The sequence below is a fragment of the Squalius cephalus genome (assembly GCF_949319135.1).
Source record: "Squalius cephalus genome assembly, chromosome: 17".
Taxonomy (NCBI): domain Eukaryota; kingdom Metazoa; phylum Chordata; class Actinopteri; order Cypriniformes; family Leuciscidae; genus Squalius; species Squalius cephalus.
Genome location: NC_137138.1, coordinates 5,818,008 through 5,840,099, shown reverse-complemented (window position 1 = coordinate 5,840,099; position 22,092 = coordinate 5,818,008). Strand labels below are relative to the sequence as shown.

Genomic DNA, 22,092 nt, shown 5'->3' with positions numbered 1-22,092 from the left:
TGTCGTCTTCTGTCTGGCCTTGGCGCTGGCTAGGCATCGTAGGCTACCACACAAGTCTTGTGACCATTTACATTACACTTATAGATCGTCCATCCATTTAATGAGCGTGTATGCCGGGTCAGCCAATCTGGGATGTCCGTTAAAATTAACTTTTGCAAATAACAATCGCGGTCCTGGACAGTGAGTGACCTTGCACAGATAAAATCGGAATTTCCCCATTCATTGTTAAAAAACAAGCTAACGCCCACAAACAAACGTCACCATGTTTAGAAATTGAAAAGGGGTCAGAAACCTCATTAATAGGGACCCCATGGGAAGAAGGCTAGTACTGCCCTCTATGGTCAACAACCGTTCAGAAAAAGTTCCAGAGACCCGGAAATTAAATCATTTGTAGATAGCCTTTAGGCAGACGCCCATAGACAGACGCCATTAGGCGGCGAGCTACATAGGCCTACCGTGCACCCCCCCCACCTCCCAACAAAACCATACTTTTTTGAAAGGTCTGGATGTGTAGAATATGAATCTGAATGTTAACATTGAAAATTTTGGGTTGCACTACCTGTTTTAGCCCTGTGAATAGGGAAACCCTAAAAAACGATTTTAAGCGATTTTAACACATCGAGATTGTCCTAGTCAATCAGAACAGCTTTTAGGTGACCCAATACACACTCAAACTTAACATATGATGACTTAGGTCAAATACCTACCATGCTGCTTATTGGTAGGTGTCTAAAATTAACATAGGTAAGGCTTTATGTCGATATAATGAGCACATTTCAAGGCCACGACCTAGATTCGCCTATCATGCACCCCAACCCCCTCCCCTTAAAAAAAATCATGCTTTTCTGAAAGGTCTGTATGTGTAGAATATGAATCTGAATGTTAACATTGACATTGTTGGGATACACTAACTGTTTTAGCCCTGTGAATAGGGAAACCCTAATAAACGATTTTAACACGTCGAGATTGGCCTAGTCAATCAGAGCAGCTTTTAGGTGACCCAATACTCTTACTACACTAAATTGATAATTACTTTAAATAGTTGTTTTTAATTATTTTTAATTTAATATAGTTAAGGCCTTGTATGGATATAATCGATCAAGGACCATTTCCATAGCATCAGTTAATATGCTAACGTGCTAACATTCCAACATATCAAAGCTGACTACGAAATTATTCACAGCTCCTCCTCACCCTCCCCATCTTTATTTAATATAATTGACCCCTCTTACTACATTGATAGTTACTTTAAATAGTTGTTTTTAATTATTTTTAATTTAATATAGTTAAGGCCTTGTATGGATATAAAATAATATCCTTTATAAAATATATTATGGATATAATGCAAGATTAGCCAGAATGAAAGAAATACGTGACAAGAGATTAACTGAACCACTGGAATCTGCTCACAGAATGAATGTAACCTGTGAACTTATACCAGACACCATTACAGAAGGTGATGGATATCACAGAGAATGCTACCAAATATTTGATACAGAAAATAAATACAGTGGGGCAAAAAAGTAATTAGTCAGCCACCAATTGTGCAAGTTCTCCCACTTAAAAAGATGAGAGAGGCATGTAATTTTCATCATAGATACACTTCAACTATGAGAGACAAAATGAGAGAAAAAAAGTCCAGAAAATCACATTGTAGGATTTTTAAAGAATTTATTTGCAAATTATGGTGGAAAATAAGTATTTGGTCAATAACAAAAGTTAATCTCAATACTTTGTTATATACCCTTTGTTGGCAATGACAGAGGTCAAACGTTTTCTGTAAGTCTTCACAAGGTTTTCACACACTGTTGCTGGTATTTTGGCCCATTTCTCCATACAGATCTCCTCAGCAGTGATGTTTTGGGGCTGTCTCTGGGCAACACGGACTTTCAACTCCCTCCAAAGATTTTTTTATGGGGTTGAGATCTGGAGACTGGCTGGGCCACTCCAGGACCTTTAAATGCTTCTTACAAAACCACTCCTTTGTTGCCCGGGCGGTGTGTTTGGGATCATTGTCTTGCTGAAAGACCCAGCCACGTTTCATCTTCAATGCCCTTGATGATGGAAGGATGTTTTCACTCAAAATCTCACGATACATGGCCCCATTCATTCTTTCCTTTACATGGATCAGTCGTCCTGGTACCTTTGCAGAAAAACAGCCCCAAAGCATGATGTTTCCACCCCCATGCTTCACAGTAGGTATGGTGTTCTTTCTCCTCCAAACACGACTTGAGTTTTTACCAAAAAGTTCTATTTTGGTTTCATCTGACCATATGACATTCTCTCAATCCTCTTCTGGATCATCCAAATGCTCTCTAGCAAACTTCAGACTGGCCTGGACATGTACTGGCTTAAGCAGGGGGACACGTCTGGCACTGCAGGATTTGAGTCCCTGGCAGCGTAGTGTGTTACTGATTGTAGCCTTTGTTACTTTGGTCCCAGCTCTCTGCAGGTCATTCACTAGGTCCCCCCGTGTGGTTCTGGAATTTTTGCTCACCGTTCTTGTGATAATTTTGACCCCACGGGGTGAGATCTTGCGTGGAGCCCCAGATCGAGGGAGATTATCAGTGGTCTTGTATGTCTTCCATTTTCTAATATTTGCTCCCACAGTTGATTTCTTCACACCAAGCTGCTTACCTATTGCAGATTCCGTCTTCCCAGCCTGGTGCAGGTCTACAATTTTGTTTCTGGTGTCCTTTGACAGCTCTTTGGTCTTGGCCATAGTGGAGTTTGGAGTGTGACTGTTTGAGGTTGTGGACAGGTGTCTTTTATACTTAAAACGAGTTCAAACAGGTGCCATTAATACAGGTAACGAGTGGAGGACAGAGGAGCCTCTTAAAGAAGAAGTTACAGGTCTGTGAGAACCAGAAATCTTGCTTGTTTGTAGGTGACCAAATACTTATTTTACAGAGGAATTTACCAATTAATTCATTAAAAATCCTACTATGTGATTTTCTGGATTTTTTTTCTCATTTTGTCTCTCATAGTTGAAGTGTACCTATGATGAAAATTACAGGCCTCTCTCATCTTTTTAAGTGGGAGAACTTGGACAATTGGTGGCTGACTAAATACTTTTTTGCCCCACTGTACCACAAATCCTGTAGAGTCCAATATACACAAAATTTAGAAAAATTGAGAAGTGCAAGCACAGAAAACAAGGCCAAACAAATCCAAATAGTAGAAGCTCACGGTGAGACATTTGGTGCTGTATCTCGAGTTATTGACAAGGAAATCATCGGCAGCAACAAAATGATGAAATTGACTGATCTGACCAAAATCTACATAGCTCATCTAGGATGCACAAACTTGCCTCAGCACCAAATGCCTCACCGTGAGCTTCTACTAGTTGGATTTGTTTGCTTGCACTTCTCCATTTTTCTAAATTTTGTGTATATTGGACTCTACAGGATTTGTGGTATTTAGCTTCTGTAGCAAATAGATCCTTTCCTCTAATTCTGCGAAGCAAATTTTCATCAAATTTTTGTTCTGCAACTTTGAGGACTGTTCTCCACCCATCACACTCAAACTCTCTTAACCCCTCATTCGTCCATATCCCTTTCTTTTGTACCTTCTTCCGTGTAATTGAGTTGCAGAATATACAGTCAGGTGTGAAGAGCACCTTGTCACCAGTTGAGGCCCTCTGACTTTGCCTTGAACTTGCTGCTAATAGTTCAGGCTTCTGGTCGAGTCTTTTGAGATTCATGGTGAATCTTTGGTAGCATTCTCTGTGATATCCATCACCTTCTGTAATAGTGTCTGGTATAAGTTCACAGGTTACAGTCATTCTGTGAGCAGATTCCAGTGGTTCAGTTAATCTCTTGTCACGTATTTCTTTCATTCTGGCTAATCTTGCATCAGAATCTACGTTTGCCCATAATTGCAAGAGTGGTCTATATACAAGACCAGGGACATGCACAATGCATCTGGACTTTGGTTTTGTCCCATGACATACCCTATGCCTTGAAGGACCTGCAGTCACTTGGCCCACTGACTCATGTCTTTACTCAGGCATAACTGAGCAGTTCAACTATGTTGAAGAAACCAACTACATAACCGACTAGATTATCTATGTGTGTGAGGTGTGTGTGTGTGTGTGTGTGTGTGTGTGTGTGTGTATAAGCTACTGGACGTCTAAAATTTCCCTTTGGGATGAATAAAGTATATATCTATCAATCTATCAAATGTAATCTAAAATAATTAAAAACAAATATTTAAAGTAAGCATCAATGTAGTGTAGTAAGAGGGGTCAATTATATTAAATTGTAAACTAAAATATTCAAACATCGAGCAATTCAGTGAAACAAATTTCTTGCTGTATAGGCAGAGGATGCAGACTTGGAGTATCTGTCTGTGTGAGTAAGAACAGTCTTTCAGGACAGTCTGCCTGACACAGAGGAAACTGTTAATGAAAATTAAAAAAATATCTTATTTTGTCATTGGATGAACAACCCAGACAGGTTTCTGATTTGTCAATGAAATTACTTCGATGGAAAGGGTAATGAGGGTTGGAATGTTAGCACGTTAGCATATTAACTGATGCTATGGAAATGGTCCTTGATCGATTATATCCATACAAGGCCTTAACCATATTAAATTAAAAATAATTAAAAACAACTATTTAAAGTAATTATCAATTTAGTGTAGTAAGAGTATTGGGTCACCTAAAAGCTGTTCTGATTGACTAGGCCAATCTCGACGTGTTAAAATCGTTTATTAGGGTTTCCCTATTCACAGGGCTAAAACAGTTAGTGTATCCCAACAATGTCAATGTTAACATTCAGATTCATATTCTACACATACAGACCTTTCAGAAAAGCATGATTTTTTTTCAGGGGAGGGGGTTGGGGTGCATGATAGGCGAATCTAGGTCGTGGCCTTGAAATGGGCTCATTATATCGACATAAAGCCTTACCTATGTTAATTTTAGACACCTACCAATAAGCAGCATGGTAGGTATTTGACCTAAGTCATCATATGTTAAGTTTGAGTGTGTATTGGGTCACCTAAAAGCTGTTCTGATTGACTAGGACAATCTCGATGTGTTAAAATTGCTTAAAATCGTTTTTTTAGGGTTTCCCTATTCACAGGGCTAAAACAGGTAGTGCAACCCAAAATTTTCAATGTTAACATTCAGATTCATATTCTACACATCCAGACCTTTTAAAAAAGTATGGTTTTGTTGGGAGGTGGGGGGGGTGCACGGTAGGCCTATGTAGCTCGCCGCCTACATAGCCAGTATAAGAAAGGCAGACGCACATTATACACTGAGCTACTGAACTGAACCATCATGATCTCAGAATGGGTCTCCTTTATGATGCTTTACCTGCTCGCTGCTGTTTTTATTGCATTTATTGCATATTGTCTGTATGTAAGACATGTTCATCAGAAATATGATCATCTACCTGGACCTCCAAGAGATAAGTAAGAAAACTTTATGAATGTGTTCTCTATATAAATGTGTTTGATACAACTATATAACGGTATTGCAGTAAGTCATTGTTTGTCAGTATATGATCAAAGCTGAGATAAATTAACATGAAAACTGATGTTCTGACAGTTTTCTGCTGGGGCATGTACTATCTTTAAGAAGAGCAATGACATCGAAAAGTCTTGTGCACGACCTTTTTCTTCAGTGGTAAGAACAAGACTCTTGTATAAACACAGATTATTTGCAAATTTTTGCCAGAGTAATATCTTGTTGTTTTGACCTTGCATCTACAAAACGTGTCAATTGTTACGTAATATCACATTGGTAGTGACATTGCATATCTCTCTCTCTCTCTCTCTCTTTCTCTCTCTCTCTCTCTCTATCAATAACGTTATTGATATATAGAGAAATATTAAGCCATCTTCTAGCATGTAAGCTTCTGAGAAACTGCTGGAAGTTTTATGCTTTCCACTTCATCATATACATTTACTAAACTATAATAAAAACACAGTTGTTTCACTGAATAGCAGGCATTTCCTCACTTCAGCTAAATAAATAGATATATGGATATAGTGTTTATTAATCCTCTAGGGGAAATTTGGTAAAGCGTTCTCGCCAATGTGACCATGTTCTTGTTTTTAAGGGCAGAGAAATATGGCCCTGTCTACAAGATGTACAGTTTTCATTCTGTCATGATCATGGTTTATTGTCCTGAGGCTACAAAGGTAAATATTATATATTTTATTTCTTTATTAAAAAAGAAAAGAAAAAACTGTATCAGAAGCCACAAAAACTAATAATAAAAAAAAAATCTCTGCCCTGTTATTGTAGACAATCATGATGTCACCTAAGTATATCAAAGATCCTTTTGTCTACAAACGCATCTTTAACTTGTTTGGAAAAAGGTACGTTTAATTTTTTTCTGGATATGTCATAGCATTACTAGGTGAAGTCTAGTGTCAATATCTCTACATTGATAGCAGTGTGCTACACTAAGGCACATTACTACTATCATCCAGAAGTTTTTATGGTAGAGGCCCCATGAAATCAAAATCTTTAGTCCGATAGCTTTAATATCATCTACAGTAGTGGCAAAAAATGATGCCCGGAGGGGATGTTTGTTTTTAATGACAATAAAAGTTTGATAAAACCATCTAAATATGAGGGAAGAACAAAATGCTATATTCATTTATTCATATATTGTTGTTTTTCTTGTTATTGCATGTGTTCATCATTTCTTTTTATGACAGCTTGGACAATATTATGGCTGCACAATTTGGCATGTTTCATTGCACCACTCCGCAATATGTTTACAAAATCTTTAACAATTTTTAGTAATTTTTGAACAAAGTGTGAAGAATTTTCCTCGGCCGAACATCACTTTTGGCTAACACTGTATATGCTTTCCCTGGTGAAAAAAAAAAAGTGAAGTATACGTGCAGCCAGACTAATTCAGTATATTTCAAGTGTGTTAATGATTAAAGGTCCCGTTCTTCGTGATCCCATGTTTCAAACTTTAGTTAGTGTGTAATGTTGCTGTTAGAGCATAAATAATATCTGTAAAATTATAAAGCTCAAAGTTCAATGCCAAGCGAGATATTTTATTTAACAGAAGTCGCCTACAGTGAACGGCTCGTTTGGACTACACCCCTCTACTTCCTTCTTTAGTGATGTCACTAGAACCGTTTTTTGACTAACCTCCGCCCACAGGAATGCTCCCTCAACTCTACTGGCTACTTGCGCACTTCTTATAACTTAGCCTACTGTGTTTACTCAGCTCTTACGGTGATTTTCTGAAGTAAAACTGACGCTTCATCTTTTGTGTGATGTACAATAAACTTTATTAAACTCATCAGTACATGTTTGATCATCATTCGGACCTGGTCCGAAACAGCAGACTTGTAGGCTATTAATAAATAATGGATACAAGCAGATGACAAATACGTTATAATAACCGTAATTAAACTACTAAACTATACCTGTTTCATCTCTATACAGCACTCTGACTCTGTAGGCATTATTGTCCGACTCGAAATGAACACCGTTACTGAGAGTTTCTGATATTATCATCATTCCGTGAGATGAATTTGTCCTGAGAGACTGAGCACGAGCTCATGAAGCTCCGCCCCCTGGGTCGTCCAGCAGCAGCTCATTTGCATTTAAAGGGCACACACTAAAACAGCTCGTTTTTCTGAGCCCCAAAAAATGTCAATTTAAACATGCTGTAAAAAATTATCTGTTGGGTATTTTGAGCTCAAACTTCACATACACACACTGGGGACATCAGAGAATTATTTTACATCTTGTGAAAAGGGGCATAATACGGGACATTTAATTAACTTGAATGTGCTATTTCGGAACAACTCATTTTGTATTAAGTATATTTTAGTTGTAATTAAATTGTAGTAAAGCATAACTTTTTAGTGTACTTTTGTGTGCTAAATTGGAACAAGTATTCTTAGTATACTTTAAGTATATGCCTGTGTAGGGATTAATTAGATGCATGATTAGTGATATTAAAGTGTGCTTTATATGTGTTACAGTTACAAATTCATTACGAGTGTCTTCGAAACATACAAGCAATATACCATAAGTGTATTATATTTGAGGAAAAAGTATATGCTCAGTAATACCTTTGGAATAAGGTATTCAAAGAATTCACACTTTAAAGCTGCAGGTTTGCAGTTTTGAGGGGAGGTGGAGTAGACTGTAGACTATTTTTACATTTTGTATTTATTATTATTTGTTATATGTTGAATGTATGTTTTAAAAAATATGTATTGAATAAATTTTGCATTCTCAAAGTCTAGTGTGACTGCGGCTTAATTCATATTCGAATTTGAATATTTTATGGGATTTGATTTGCCAGTGGTGACTTTACAGTTGAATAAGTCACATGACTCAATCTTCTCAGGTTCCTGGGGAACGGGCTAGTTACGGCTACGGACCATGACACCTGGTACAGGCAGCGTCGCATCATGGATCCTGCCTTTAGCAGCTCGTGAGTCAAATACAGACAATCTCTTGTAGCCTATACTGAAATGTGATACAGATGCACCTCAGCTGATGCAGTCTCATTCGTCAGATACTTACGAGGCTCGATGGGCACTTTTAACGAGATGTCGGAGCGCCTAATGGAAAAGCTGGATGAAATGGCTGAGACAAAAACACCTGCCGTCATGCACGACCTGGTCAACTGTGTCACACTCGATGTCATTTGCAAGGTTTCACTTCCCTTTCTGCTAATCCGAGGGAAAGCCTAATACAAGGAAAGTCAAATCAGCTGTTGATCAATACTTAGTAGTCATGTTTTCATCCACAGGTGGCTTTCGGAGTTGATTTGAATTTCTTGAAGCAAACTGACAGCCCCTTCCAGAATGCAGTAGAGCTGTGTTTAAAAGGCATGGTGTTGGATAGCAGAGACCCATTTTTTAGAGTAAGAATCTAACCAAATTGCTTATGTCACAATAAAGTTGTATGGTTTATGTAATATAATCTGTTTTTATTTTTTAAATGTGGGACCTCAGCTTTTTCCCAAGAATTGGAAGATTATACAGCAAATTAAAGATGCAGCTGAACTCCTGCGTGAAACAGGACAAAAATGGATACAAAACAGGAAGACAGCAGTAGAAAATGGAGAAGATGTACCCCAAGACATTCTCACACAAATCCTCAAAACGGCAGGTATGTGGGTCTCAAGTGTATTTTCCTTCTTCCATTTGTTGTACAGGTAGCCTAGCTTTTAAATGGGCTGCATATTATAAAAATTGTAATTAATTATTTAATTACCATACCACGGTTAAACTTATCAAGTGTGAAAGTTTGATAAATAATTTAACATTTGAACAATAAAAAAAAAAGTTCAAATACAATGCCAAAAAGTGAAAAATGCAACCTAAAGGAACAGAATACAGGAACCAGACACATTTTAAAAAGTTAAACTGTATTTGTAAATTTTAAACCTACTAAATCTGTAAAAATTGGTAAATAATTTACCATTGGAGCAGTTCAAGTTCAAATACAAGTTGGCCAAAGATCACAGAAAGGACACATTTAAAAAGAAAAAAAAGTTAAACTGCATGTACTTTAACTTGACACTTTCATGGTGCAAGATGCAACTTAACGACTAAAGATGTCCATGTCCATCTAAAATGTTTACATAGATCAACACGGGCCGGAGTGGGGGCCATTTTCAGTGCGGGATTTTTGTTTCAACAAAAATATACAGATAAATAACAATTAGCATACTAAACTTTCAAACATTCTACTATCAAACTAAAAATAAAATAAAATACTGCACATTCAAAAATTCTGCTCATACAAATTAAAAAGTCAAATAAATTAAAATGAATATCATACAGCAGTATACACACCTGTTTGTTCTTCGATTTTTGCCTGAAGTATATCAGGGAATTAAAGTGGTTAATCAGCATATCATGTAATTCATTTCATTCCAAATTTGAATCAGTTAATAGCCCTAATAATAACATATTCAACACAACACTGGTAGAGTTACTTATCTATTTAACACTTTCCATTTTTGCTGCAGAGGAGGAAAATGTTACTAACGCTAAAGATGATGAGCTGATGTTGGACAATTTCGTGACTTTCTTCATTGCTGGTGAGTTACAGCTTTGTTTGACTTTTGCTCATAAAAACCCCTGCCAATATAAACAGTGCTTGATTCTTTTGCAGGGCAAGAGACAACAGCAAATCAGCTCTCGTTTGCAATCATGGAATTAGGGAGACATCCTGAGATATATAAACGGTAAACAATAAAACAGTTCTTGGAAATATGGACCTGTTCCACATTGACTTTTATTACAATGCTCTAGTTTGAATTTCTTTTCATTCCCAGGGCTAAAGCAGAAGTGGATGAAGTTCTTGGGACAAAGAGAGACATTTCATATGAAGACCTTGGAAAATTCACTTACTTGTCTCAGGTTGGTCTACAGCTGGGATGCCCAATCCTGTTCCCTTTCAAAAGCTACAATCGATGCTGCGCTGCTTAGCGCATTGGGAACATCTTTAATTGTGACCAGCTGTGAATATTGTGTGTAACACATCAATAGAATTGACCCGGAGGTAATATAGCCTCGGTCGATGACGTCATCGGCACGCACCCGCGACACGAGGCTATAAATGGATGAGCCACAGGTGCATCGTCAAGTCTTTTGTCTTCAGAGGCCATTCTGTGCATGTGTGCGTCAAACTCTCTCTCTCTCTCTTTATATATCTGACTACAGATCTTTGTGAGGATTTAGTTTCCAACTGGCAGTGTGCAGAAATTCTCATTTTCTCTGAACGTCTATAAAAGAAAAAAATTAGTCAACAAAAGAGTGTGTCCCTCCATGTTCTCATCCTATATCAGACTTGGATACACACAATTACTGTTTTGTTTGTTTGGGGGAGGAGCATGCGGCTTTGGTTTTAGAGAATGGCGAGTGCGAGCATTGTGAACTATTTACTGTTAAGATGCTGCATGCTCGCCTGAATTATTTCCAAACCACACCCACATTACCATCGTGGGGCTCCCGCATGGATCTGAATGATGACCAAGAGACGGATCCTTCCCTATCGCTTGCTGTATCACCAGATCCAGACGTCCTCTCTCGTGATCCCGAAGCGTGTTCCGGTGCTTCTTCGGTTCACGAGGGGGATGACGATATATGTCTTGAGTCTGCAGACTTCGAGCAGCCTACCTCTGAGCGTTCCTCTCGCGAAAGTAAATCTGTCGAGGATTTGCTCGAGGTGGTTACTCGTGCGACTGGCCACGCGAACAAGAGACCCCCAAACATAGTAAGCTAGAGGATAGGTTTCTGTCCGGTGGCAGGGACCACAACATCAGTCTCTCCCCTTCTTCGAGGACCTCCATGATGAGCTGTCTAAGTCGCGGGGGTATACGGAGATGCCACAGGATGAAGAGACGCTTGCGAGCTATCTCTCGCCTGGGTCGGCATCTTCGATAAAGAGACCTACCCTCCCCACAAAGCCATGCAGACCAACTTCGGCTCTTGTGGGTAAAGCTTACCAAGCTGCAGGTCAGGCTGGTGCTGCGCTGCACACTATGGCAGTGTTACAGGCGTACCAGGCTGACCTGTTGAAGGACTTGAGTGCGGGCAGTACGATCAACGAGGAAGCGTTCTCTGAGCTTCGTCGAGCCACAGATCTGTCTCTCCGTGCGGCCAAGCAAACGGCCCGTGCCATCGGCCATTCAATGTCGGCTTAGAAGCACGAAGAAGCATTCATTCAGTTCCTTCCTCGCCGCACTCAAGGGGAGGGGCCATCGGCCACTGAACCTCTCCCCGGTCCTTCAAAAGCCTGGGAGGTGAAAAAGCAGAGTGTGGCGAGCCGTGCTCCCCTCATAAGGATTGGGGACAGGCTCGTCGTGCTCAGCAACCTCCCAAGCCAGACCTCAGGGCTATTATTATTAGAAAAAGGAAGTCCTGATGGTCTGGCACCCAGTCTGGTGGGGGTAGACGGGACGGGGCGCGTACAAAAAATACAAGAGCTACAAACTCTTCTGAGCAAAGAGGCCATAGAACATGTTCCTCTTCCAGAGAGAGAGTTGGGCTATTACAGCAGATTACTGAGACAGTCGTGTCACAAATTCAACATCACGATTGGTTCGTCACGGTCGATCTGAAGGATGTATATTTTCACATAGAAATATTGCCACAACTCAGGAAGTTCCTGAGGTTCGCTTTCAGGGGCGAAGCGTACCAATTTCGGGTTCTTCCATTCGGTCTAGCCTTGTCACCCCGCACATACATAAAATGCATGGATGCAGCACTGGCTCCATTAAGACTCCAGGGCATTCGCATTTTGAATTACATCGACGATTGGTTAATACTAGCACAATCGCAAGAGATGGCGCTTCAACACAGAGACATTGTGTTAGCTCATCTAGTTTCTCTAGTGTTGAGAGTCAACGCCAAGAAAAGCGTTCTTTCTCCTGCCCAGAATGCTAAACCAAAAAATGCTAGGTTTCATGGCTTCAGCATCCAGGGTGATTCCTCTGGGGCTGTTGCACATGAGACCATTTTAGTTGTGGCTAAAAGCCAGGGGATTTCATCCAAGGGCCAATCCTCAAAGGCAATTAAAAGTGACACGCCGCGGGCCTCTTACACTATCTCTGTGGCTCAGACCCCGGTTCCTCGCCTTGGGTCCCACTCTAGGGATGCCTTGTCGTCGCACACTGTTTACGACAGACGCCTCCCTGATGGGCTGGGGAGCAGTCTTAAGTGGTCGTCCAGCTCAAGGGGAATGGGAGGGTCATCAGCTCGATTGGCACATCAACTGCCTCGAGCTGATGGCTGTATGTCTGGCCCTGAAATACTTTCTCCCTCAGTGGAGGGGCTGTCATGTCATAGTGCGGGTGGACAACACACCGGCAGTTTCTTACATAAATCATCAGGGAGGTCTGCGCTCACGCAATCTGAACAGAATAGCGAGGCAGATTTTTCTCTGGGCCCTGGACAAGTTCCTGTCACTCGGAGATAATATCTCTCCTCGACGGCTCGCCATGGGCGATTCCGGAGAGGAGGGACCTTCTGTCTCAGGTGGAGGGTGCGATATTTCATCCCAGGCCCGACCTGTGGAACCTTCATGTTTGGCCCCTGATGGGTACCAATTGAGAGACACTGGGCTTTCGCCCTGACGTTATCGAGACCATTCTAAGTGCTAGGGCTTCCTCCACTAGAAAGAGTTATGCCAGCAAATGGGGTGTATTTGAAAGGTGGTGTATTGTACATAATGCAGATCTGGTCAACTGCCAGATTGCTTCAGTTCTGGACTTCCTGCAGGAAAAATTATCAACAGGCACATGCCCCACCACTCTCAGGGTTTACCTACACAACCGTAAGGGGTCTAGACACCTTCAAGCACGGTGGCGTGGGTATTCTCGTTCCCAATGCACTAAGCAGCGCAGCATCGATTGTAGCTTTTGAAAGGGAACGATCCAGGTTACTTGACTGTAACCCTGTTCCCTGAAAAAGTGGAATGAGATGCTGCGCTGCAATGCCGTGCTGAAGATGTCCCGGGACTGCTCTTCAGACAAAATATGTGGCATATCTATTTATAGCCTCGTGTCGCGGCTGCGCGCCAATGACCTCATCGACCGAAGCTATATTTTCTCCGGGTCAATTCTATTGACGTGTTTCACACAATATTCACTGCTGGTCACGATTAAAGACGTTCCCAATGCGCTAAGCAGCACAGCATCTCGTTCTGGTTTTTCAGGGAACAGGGTTACAGTCAAGTAACCCGGATCGTTCCTGGAGATCTGTCTTCCTGCAAAGTTCCTGCAAAGCTCTAACCCTGATCCAACACAACAGAACCGGTTAATTGAGATCTTCAGGAGCACTTGTTAATTACAGACAGGTGTGCTGGATCACGGTTGGATAATGAACTCTGCTGGTAGGTAGATCTCCAAGAACAGGATTGGACACCCCTGGTCTTCAGAGATGGTATTTTATGCTACAAACACAAATGGTTCTGTATCCATTTCTCTGAATGGTCTTTGTATTGTTGACTCAATGTATTAGGTCTTGAAGGAAACACTGCGACTGTACCCCACTGCTCCAGGAACCAATCGCTGGTTGCATGAGGACATGGTTATAAATGGGCTGAAAGTCCCAGGCGGCTCCTCTATTGCTGTGAGTATTGCCAGATTCCCAGTAATGCTGGTCTGTTCACTCTGTGGCCAGTGTGGTACCTGGCTGGGGAAGCTATTTCTAGCTACACAAGTACAGCTCCTGTCTACTTGAATGGAGATAGAAAGAAATCTTCAACATTGTTTGGAAATATTATATTTTAGTTAAAGTCCCCCTGTAGTCAGTAATTGTATCCCTTAAAACTCATCTTTGATCACCAAAATTACAAATGTAAATGTTTTTTCCTTGAAAAAATGTCTTCATGCCTTATAATAGCTTGAATGTAACTCTACACCCTTGACTCATTTAGTATACGCGGTTCTATCATCATCATCATCTTCTTCCGCTTATCCGGGGCCGGGTCGTGGGGGCAGCAGTCTAAGCAGAGATGCTCAGACTTCCCTCTCCCCAGACACTTCCTCCAGCTCTTCCGGGGGGACACCGAGGCGTTCCCAGGCCAGAGCTCTTCCGAGCTCCTCACCCTATCTCTAAGGGATCGCCCAGCCACCCTGCGGAGAAAGTTCATTTCGGCCGCCTGTATCCGGGATCTTGTCCTTTCAGTCAAGACCCACAGCTCATGACCATAGGTGAGAGTAGGAACGTAGATTGACCAGTAAATCGAGAGCTTCGCCTTGCAGCTCAGCTCTTTCTTCACCACGACAGACTGGTACATCGACTGCATTACTGCAGAAGCTGCACCGATCCGTCTGTCAATCTCCCGTTCCATCCTTCCCACACTTGAACTCCTCCACTTGAGGCAAGAACTCTCCACCAACCTGAAGTGGGCAAGCCACCCTTTTCCGACTGAGAACCATGGCCTCGGATTTGGAGGTGCTGATTCTCATCCCAGCTGCTTCACATTCGGCTTCAAACCGTCCCAGTGCATGTTGAAGGTCCTGGTTTGATGAGGCCAACACGACAACATCATCCGCAAAAAGCAGAGACGAAATCGCGTGGTCCCCAAACCTGACACCCTCTGACCCTTGGCTGCGCCTATAAGTTCTGTCAGAACAAAATTATGAACCACCGAGACTTCAGCTTAGGTGATGGACGTGTCCGCCTCGACAGGCACCGGAGACCTTACGGCCACAGCTCCGAGCGGCCATGTCGACAATGGAGGTGAAGAACATGGTCAACTCGGACTCAATATCTCCAGACTCCCTCGGGATCCGGTCGAAGCTTCGCTGGAAGTTGAAGATCTCTCTGACAGGGGACTCAGCCAAACGTTCCCAACAGACCCTCACAGTACGTTTGGTTCTGCCGAGTCTGTCCAGCTTCCTCCCCCACCATCGGATCCAACTCACCACCGGGTAGTGATCAGTTGACAGCTCTGACCTATCCCCGACCCGAAGGCGCAGGGAAGCGTTCCTCTCGGTCACCGGGGTGAACTCCAACACATGGCGACTGAGCTGGGGGGCTATAAGCAAACCCACACCAGCCCGCCGCCTCTCACCACGGGCAACCCCAGAGTGGTAAAGAGTCCATCCTCTCTCAAGGAGTGTGGTTACAGAGCCCAAGCCATGCGTGGAGGTGATCCCGACTATCTCTAGTCAGTACCTCTCAACTTCACGCACAATCTCAGGCTCCTTCCCCTCCAGCGAGGTGACGTTCCACGTCCCTAGAGCTAGTTTCCGTGTCCAGGGATCAGGTTGTCGATGCCCCCGCCTTCGACTGCCGCCAGATCCACTTTACATCGGCCCCTTACGGCACCATGCCGGGCAACGTCACAGTCCTCGTTTTTAATACTATCATAAAGGGTTTATGAACCGCTCTTAGTCTGACCCGTCACCTAGGACCTGACCCTACCAGGGGCATATAGCCCCAGACAACATAGCTCCTAGGATCATTCGGGTACTCAAACCCCTCCACCACGGTAAGGTGGCAGTTCAAGGAGGGGATTCTGTGAATAGGCGGTTCTTTGAATATGCAAATTAGCCCCGCCTCCACTCACTCACACCAGCTCAGAGATCCACTTGTTGACAATCACACGTTGATCTGATTGGTTACAAGGTAGTTTGTGACGTCAGAAACACCAGCGATTTCAAACCGTGCTTTTGAGACTGTCTTTGGTTCACTGCAGTTTGAAGGAGAAAATAGTCAGCAATGGTGCTGACTTATGAATTTACACATGGTTTGTCTTAAATCATATTAAAAACACCACATAGACATATAAACAACATTAAAAGTTTGATTTTGACCACATGGGGTCTTAAAAGGGTTAGTTCACCCTCATTTACTCACACGTTTGTTGTTCTAATGCCACATGCCCTTCTTTCTCTTTCGGACCACAAAAGGAGAATTTGTAAAAAAAGTCCTGCTCACGTTCATCCATATAATGGTATTGAACATCGACTAGCATCAAGTTTTTTTTAAAAGACGCAGAAGTATAACAGAATGATCCCATGCGGCATGTGTCGTAAATTCCAAGTGTTCTGGGCATACAGTATACAATAGGGTTTGGCAAAAAAACCTGAAATTGTATGTATTATTCTCCAAAAATCCTGCCATTGGTCTTCTGTGCACGGCTGCTCGATGTGCGCGTTTACCCCAACTTGCCCAGAAACAGCACACAAGGGGCCCTATTTTAATGATCTGAAACGCAAGTATCAAACGCGAAACACAAGTAACTTTGTGGGCGGATCTCGGGCGTTGTTGCTATTATACTGGCGGGATAAAAAAAAACTCTTGCGCCCGACGCAAATCTAAAATGGGTTGGTCTGAAGTAGCTACATTACTTATAGGTGTGGTTTGGGTGTTACATGAAATAAACCAATCAGAGCGTCATTTCACATTCCATTTAAGAGCAGGCGCACTTGTTCCATGGCGGATTGCTATTATAACGGTGGATTTGCCAGGCGCACGCCAGGAGCGGTTAATAGCCGAGGAGACCGACGTTCTCGTCAGGGCCGTAAAAGACATTGTATGGGGATGGGAGAAACCCACCCAAATAAGCTTAGGTTAAACAGGCATAAAATAATTTGGGTAAATGTGTAAGCTAGATTTATGCTTATTTTTTCACATCTTCATGGACACCACAATGATTTCCCTCATGTGGAATATTTTTCCTTGTAATTATGTATGGTTTGCAAAAATTGCAACTGCTGCGTCTATGTGTAGATGAGAGAAGCAAAGTGTATGCGCGTTGTGCACACGCTATATTATGGCCAAGCATGCGCCCTTAAAATAGCATCTGAACGCGCCGCTGAAAACGTGCCACTGACTTTAGACTAGGTTTTTCCTGGTCTGTAGCGGAATTGTTTTCTGGAACTGCAAAATAGCACCAGGGAACGTTTGCGCCGGAACACGCCTCCTCTTTTCGCTGAACCGCCCCCGGGAGCGCAAGTTCATTCCCTAATTTACCGGCATGCGTCTGTCGAGAGAAAAGTCCGCTGTGCGTCGGGTGCAAAATAGGAGTGATACATGCGTCGTTGTACAAAATTAGTTGCGCTGGGTGCAAGATAGGGCCCAAGTTGTGAGAAATCAAGACTAGGAAAAATGCGAAATGAAATACAATCCATGTACCTTCTTCTCTGAGGTGAATATTTCCGTTATGTTCGTCGCAACAAGAAGTTATCACGTTCACATCTGTCAACTGTCCTTCTGACTGTCATCAACTCAGTGTAGAAAGTACACTGATACTTTTATTGAGATTTCATGCTGCATTTTTATCCATCTTGATTTCTCACAACTTGTGTGCTTTTTCTGGGCGAGTCAGAGTGAACTGTGGCGCTAATAGAGTCTCATGAACATGCAGTCGTGCACAGAGGTCAGGATTTTCTTTAAATAATACATTCAATTTTGGTTGGATTTTTACCAAACCCTATCATAAACCCTTCAGAACATGTGGGATATACGACACATCGCATGGGATCATTCTGTAATATTTTCGCGTCTTTTTTTAAAAAGCTTGATTCTGGTCGCTTTCACTGCCATTATGTGGATGATGCAGAGCAGGACTTTTTTTCTTAAATTTCTCCTTTTGTGGTCTGAAAAAGAAAGAACAGCATACTGCATTAGAACAACACCAGGGTGAGTAAATTATGACTTAATTCTATTTTAATAATTCCAATAAATTCGAACAATGGCATCATCAATTTTACTTGTTTAATTGTATTTGAATACATGACTATTTTGAACCATTTTGACCTTTTTCCATACAGTTCAGTTCTTATGTCTCTCAAAGACTGGAAAAGTTTTTCAAAGATCCGTTGAAGTTTGATCCTGAGAGATTTGATGTGAATGCCCCCAAGTAAGTCATTATGAGGACAAGCTGTAAATGAGTTTTATGAGGATGTTATAAACATTATAGCATGATGTCTGCTGATATCAAATTGTGTTCTTGTCTGAAAGGCCTTATTACTGCTACTTCCCATTTGTACTTGGTCCACGAACCTGTCTAGGGCAGGTCTTCTCACAGGTAACAAACACACATTTGCGCAATTTGTTTTCCAAGTGCCAAATTTGCTGTGATCATAACAACTTAGCGTATTTCTACATTCAGATGGAGGCTAAAGTTGTGCTTGCCAAACTGCTTCAGAGATTTGAGTTCAGTCTGGTTCCTGGACAGTCTTTCAGCATTAAAGACACTGGAACTCTACGGCCCATGAGTGGAGTGATCTGCAACATTAAACCTTGCTCATAGGACATGTTTATGGCACTTGTTTTGTGTCAACTCTTGTGTACTTGTGTCTACTTGGCAAACATGGTCTTGTATTATTCAAACATTAACCTAAGCACAGAAGTTGTAACAGGCTATTCATCTATGATACTTTATCCGCACTTTTAATTGACTTGGTTTTATATCATCTCGTAATACATTATGTGGATTATATACAGTGCTGGGTAGCAACTGATTACATGCAATCTGGATTATGTAATCAGATTCCAAAATGAAGTAGGCTACTTGTAATTGGATTATTTTACTTTTTAAAATACACATAATCAGACTAGTTACTTTCTATTGATTTTATGATTCATGATTATATTAGTAACACAATGGCAGTAAATTATTCACAATTTATTGATTCTCGCTAATTATTTTTATCTTTTAAATTTTAATTAAATATATATTTTATATTAGATTAACAACAGATTTGCATGTTCTCGGTTCTCTGATCAAATTTAATTATGGTCACATGCAGTGTTGTGCGTGAACGAGTTCAAAAGAACGCGTTCATTGAACACGCTCATTTTTTCGTGAACGTTGAACTGAACGCAACACATTTTTTAATAAAGAACTTGAACGTGAATTAGTTCACATTATGTGTCATGAACGGCAGACATCACTGTAAATGAACGTTGGAATTTGTTTTCCATTGAAAACTGAGTGACATCTGTTTTCTCTTTTGAAACGCAACGAGAGAAAGTTCCTCCCTCCTGTATTCTCGCTGGTGCCGCTTAAATCATGTATCACCAGACAGAAATGGTTTTGACATTGTGTGCGCAAGCGGGCAACGTAGTGTCCGGCTGAGAATAGTTGAATAGCATACTGGCTTCCGCACAACGTTACCCGTGATGAATTGCAGCAGAGCGGGGTAGGCATAGCAACGCCGCGTAGCAGGCAACGACGAGAGCGCGGAGGGCTAGAGGAGCGAGAGAGAGAGAGACAGACCAAAGACGAGAGTGAGAGAAAGCGCTGCAATTTTAAAAAAAATGGCTAGTGGAAGTGATGGCACGGAGACGGACACCGATTCTCCGATTCTACATAACATTTAAAACAATTTTACACTCTTGCAAACCAAGACCCCGACGGCAAAAATCGTACCTTTCTGTGTAAGATATGTCCACCTGCGCAGCAAAAACAAGTTAGGACATCAACAACGTCCTTCTCGAATTTGAAACGGCACATTGAGTTAAAACATCCATCCAGTGTAAATGCATATATGCACGCCCTCGAGGGTCATAAGGGAGGAAAGGGAAAAAAGACCCCCTGCCAACCCCAAACGCAAATGACACTGCCAGCAGCCTTCAAGAGGTCCGTGGTGGTCTCACAGGAGCAGGTAGATAAACTGACTATCGACTACATTGTGGAAGATTTACAACCTCTAAGCAAAGTTGAGAAACCCTCGTTCATCAGACTAGTGACAGGTTTGCAACCAACCAGACATGTGCCTTCAAGAAAGCAAGTGCAGGGACTACTGAATAGAGAATTTAAGGAGGTTATCAATAAATTAAAAAGTGAACTTGCCGAGCTTGATTTTGTTTGCACAACAGCTGATTGCTGGTCAGCTGTCAACAAGGGATTCATGGGCATTACAGTTCATTGGCTTGACAAACATGATCCATCACTCAGGAAATCAGCTGCACTTGCATGCTGTCGTGTCAGGGGGTCACACACATATGATGTACTGGCAAAAGTACTGGCGGAGGTGTACAAGGAATTTAAAATCCAGAACAAAATTGTGTGCACAGTGACAGACAATGCCTCAAATTTTGTTAAGGCATTTAACTGTTTTGGAGAGGGTGTTGCTATTACAGCTGCGGCTGCAGCTGCTGATGAAACAGTGGAAGAGGCTTCTGTCCAGGCAATTGACAGTTTGGATGATGGTGATGGTGATGATGATGATGATGATGGGCTTGAGCCAGCACCCCTCTCAGCGTTAGAGGATCCCTGCCTCCCCCCTCACAGAAGGTGCATGGCCCACACCTTAAATCTTGTTGCTGCCGACACAAAGAATGTAACTGACAGGCAGTACAACACACTGGCGAGGCCTGTGTTTTCCAAAGCATGCGCTCTGTGGAACAGAGTTAAACGGAGCTCAAAAGCCTCAGATTTGGTTGAGGAAAAGCTAAAGATTGGCTTTGTCACTCCAAATAACACACGATGGAACTCAATGTTCCTCTCCATGCAGCGCCTGAGTCACATAGCCACATTGACTCCACAGGCCAGCGACCTGATAGCGCCAGGTGATCCAGCTCCTGAATATGACAGGCTGCTTCTGCACAACGTCTGTGATGAGTTCGGCCTTCGGCGGTTTTCCCCACAGGAGATTGATTTCATCCATAACTTTGTGAGTGTGATGCATCCCTTAGCCGCTGCACTAAACATTCTTCAAGGGGAGAAAAACACATTCCTTGGGTACCTGGTGCCTACAATTGTGCAGCTGAAAAATGACTTGAGAGGGCTGCTGGATGAGAGCTCAAAGCCTACAGCTACAGAAGGTCTGGCTGCATGTCGTCCTCTCATCCAAACCATGATTCAGGCAATCTGCAAAAGATTGGATGACAGGCTTGAAGAAAAAGAGAACATCCTGGCAGCTGTACTACTCCCAATGTTCAAGTTGGACTGGGTGTCGGATGACATTCAGCGCTTGCAGTACAGAGTGATGCTGAAGCAAGAAGTGCAATCTATCTCTGTGGTGGAGTCTGAACAAGCGCAAACCTCTGCAACAGAGAGAAAAAGCAGTGCTTCCTCCTTTTTTAAATTCAGTCGAAGCCCAGTAACAGTCACCAAGTCCGAGGTGGACATGTACCTGGATGCCCCAACTGCTGACAACTTCAATGAGTACACAGTCCTACCCAAGCTGAAAAAGCTGTTTGTGAAGTACAACACAGCAATCCCGTCAAGTGCTCCAGTGGAGAGGCTGTTCAGCACTGGTGGCCAGATATTTAGGCCCAGGAGAAACCGATTGGGAGATGCCAACTTCGAAAAACAGTTGGTGTTGAATGCAAACAAAAAACTCTTTGGACTGACCTGAGGGGAGAAAGAAGTATCCAGGGGGTGGGGTTCAGTTTTCAGTTCGCACTAGTGTAACCATGTTCCTGTAGATCATGTCCCCAGCACTGAATTGAAAAGGTCACCAACTACTGTATGAAAGTTGAAGTTACCTACCTAAAGTGGCATAAAGTTCCATCTTACACAAAGTTACATCTTAAAAATCACTGTATCAACCATAAAGATACGCAGTTTCCTTAAAAATAAAGTTTTTTGTGCCTTTGAGTTTTGCCTTCATTACCTTCATTCAAGAGTTTTGCTCATTTCATACACACACATATGTATATATAATATCA

The 22,092-nt window shown here is 42.1% G+C and overlaps 1 protein-coding gene across 1 annotated transcript in view; it reads left to right on the top strand.

Moving 5' to 3' along the window:
• The window catches only part of LOC307144944 (cholesterol 24-hydroxylase-like), an 82,996-nt gene extending 61,190 nt beyond the window's left edge, over positions 1-21,806 (top strand). The window contains exons 2-16 of the mRNA XM_079847700.1: positions 5,238-5,421; positions 5,558-5,635; positions 6,072-6,153; positions 6,260-6,333; positions 8,343-8,429; positions 8,514-8,652; positions 8,751-8,864; positions 8,956-9,112; positions 9,978-10,049; positions 10,124-10,196; positions 10,287-10,371; positions 13,975-14,085; positions 18,243-18,331; positions 18,433-18,499; positions 18,584-21,806. Coding sequence (XP_079703826.1) covers positions 5,288-5,421; positions 5,558-5,635; positions 6,072-6,153; positions 6,260-6,333; positions 8,343-8,429; positions 8,514-8,652; positions 8,751-8,864; positions 8,956-9,112; positions 9,978-10,049; positions 10,124-10,196; positions 10,287-10,371; positions 13,975-14,085; positions 18,243-18,331; positions 18,433-18,499; positions 18,584-18,724 — 1,503 coding nt within the window. The 5' untranslated portion in view covers positions 5,238-5,287 and the 3' untranslated portion in view covers positions 18,725-21,806. The remainder of the gene's footprint in view (positions 1-5,237; positions 5,422-5,557; positions 5,636-6,071; positions 6,154-6,259; positions 6,334-8,342; positions 8,430-8,513; positions 8,653-8,750; positions 8,865-8,955; positions 9,113-9,977; positions 10,050-10,123; positions 10,197-10,286; positions 10,372-13,974; positions 14,086-18,242; positions 18,332-18,432; positions 18,500-18,583) is intronic.
• Positions 21,807-22,092: the final 286 nt, after the last annotated feature.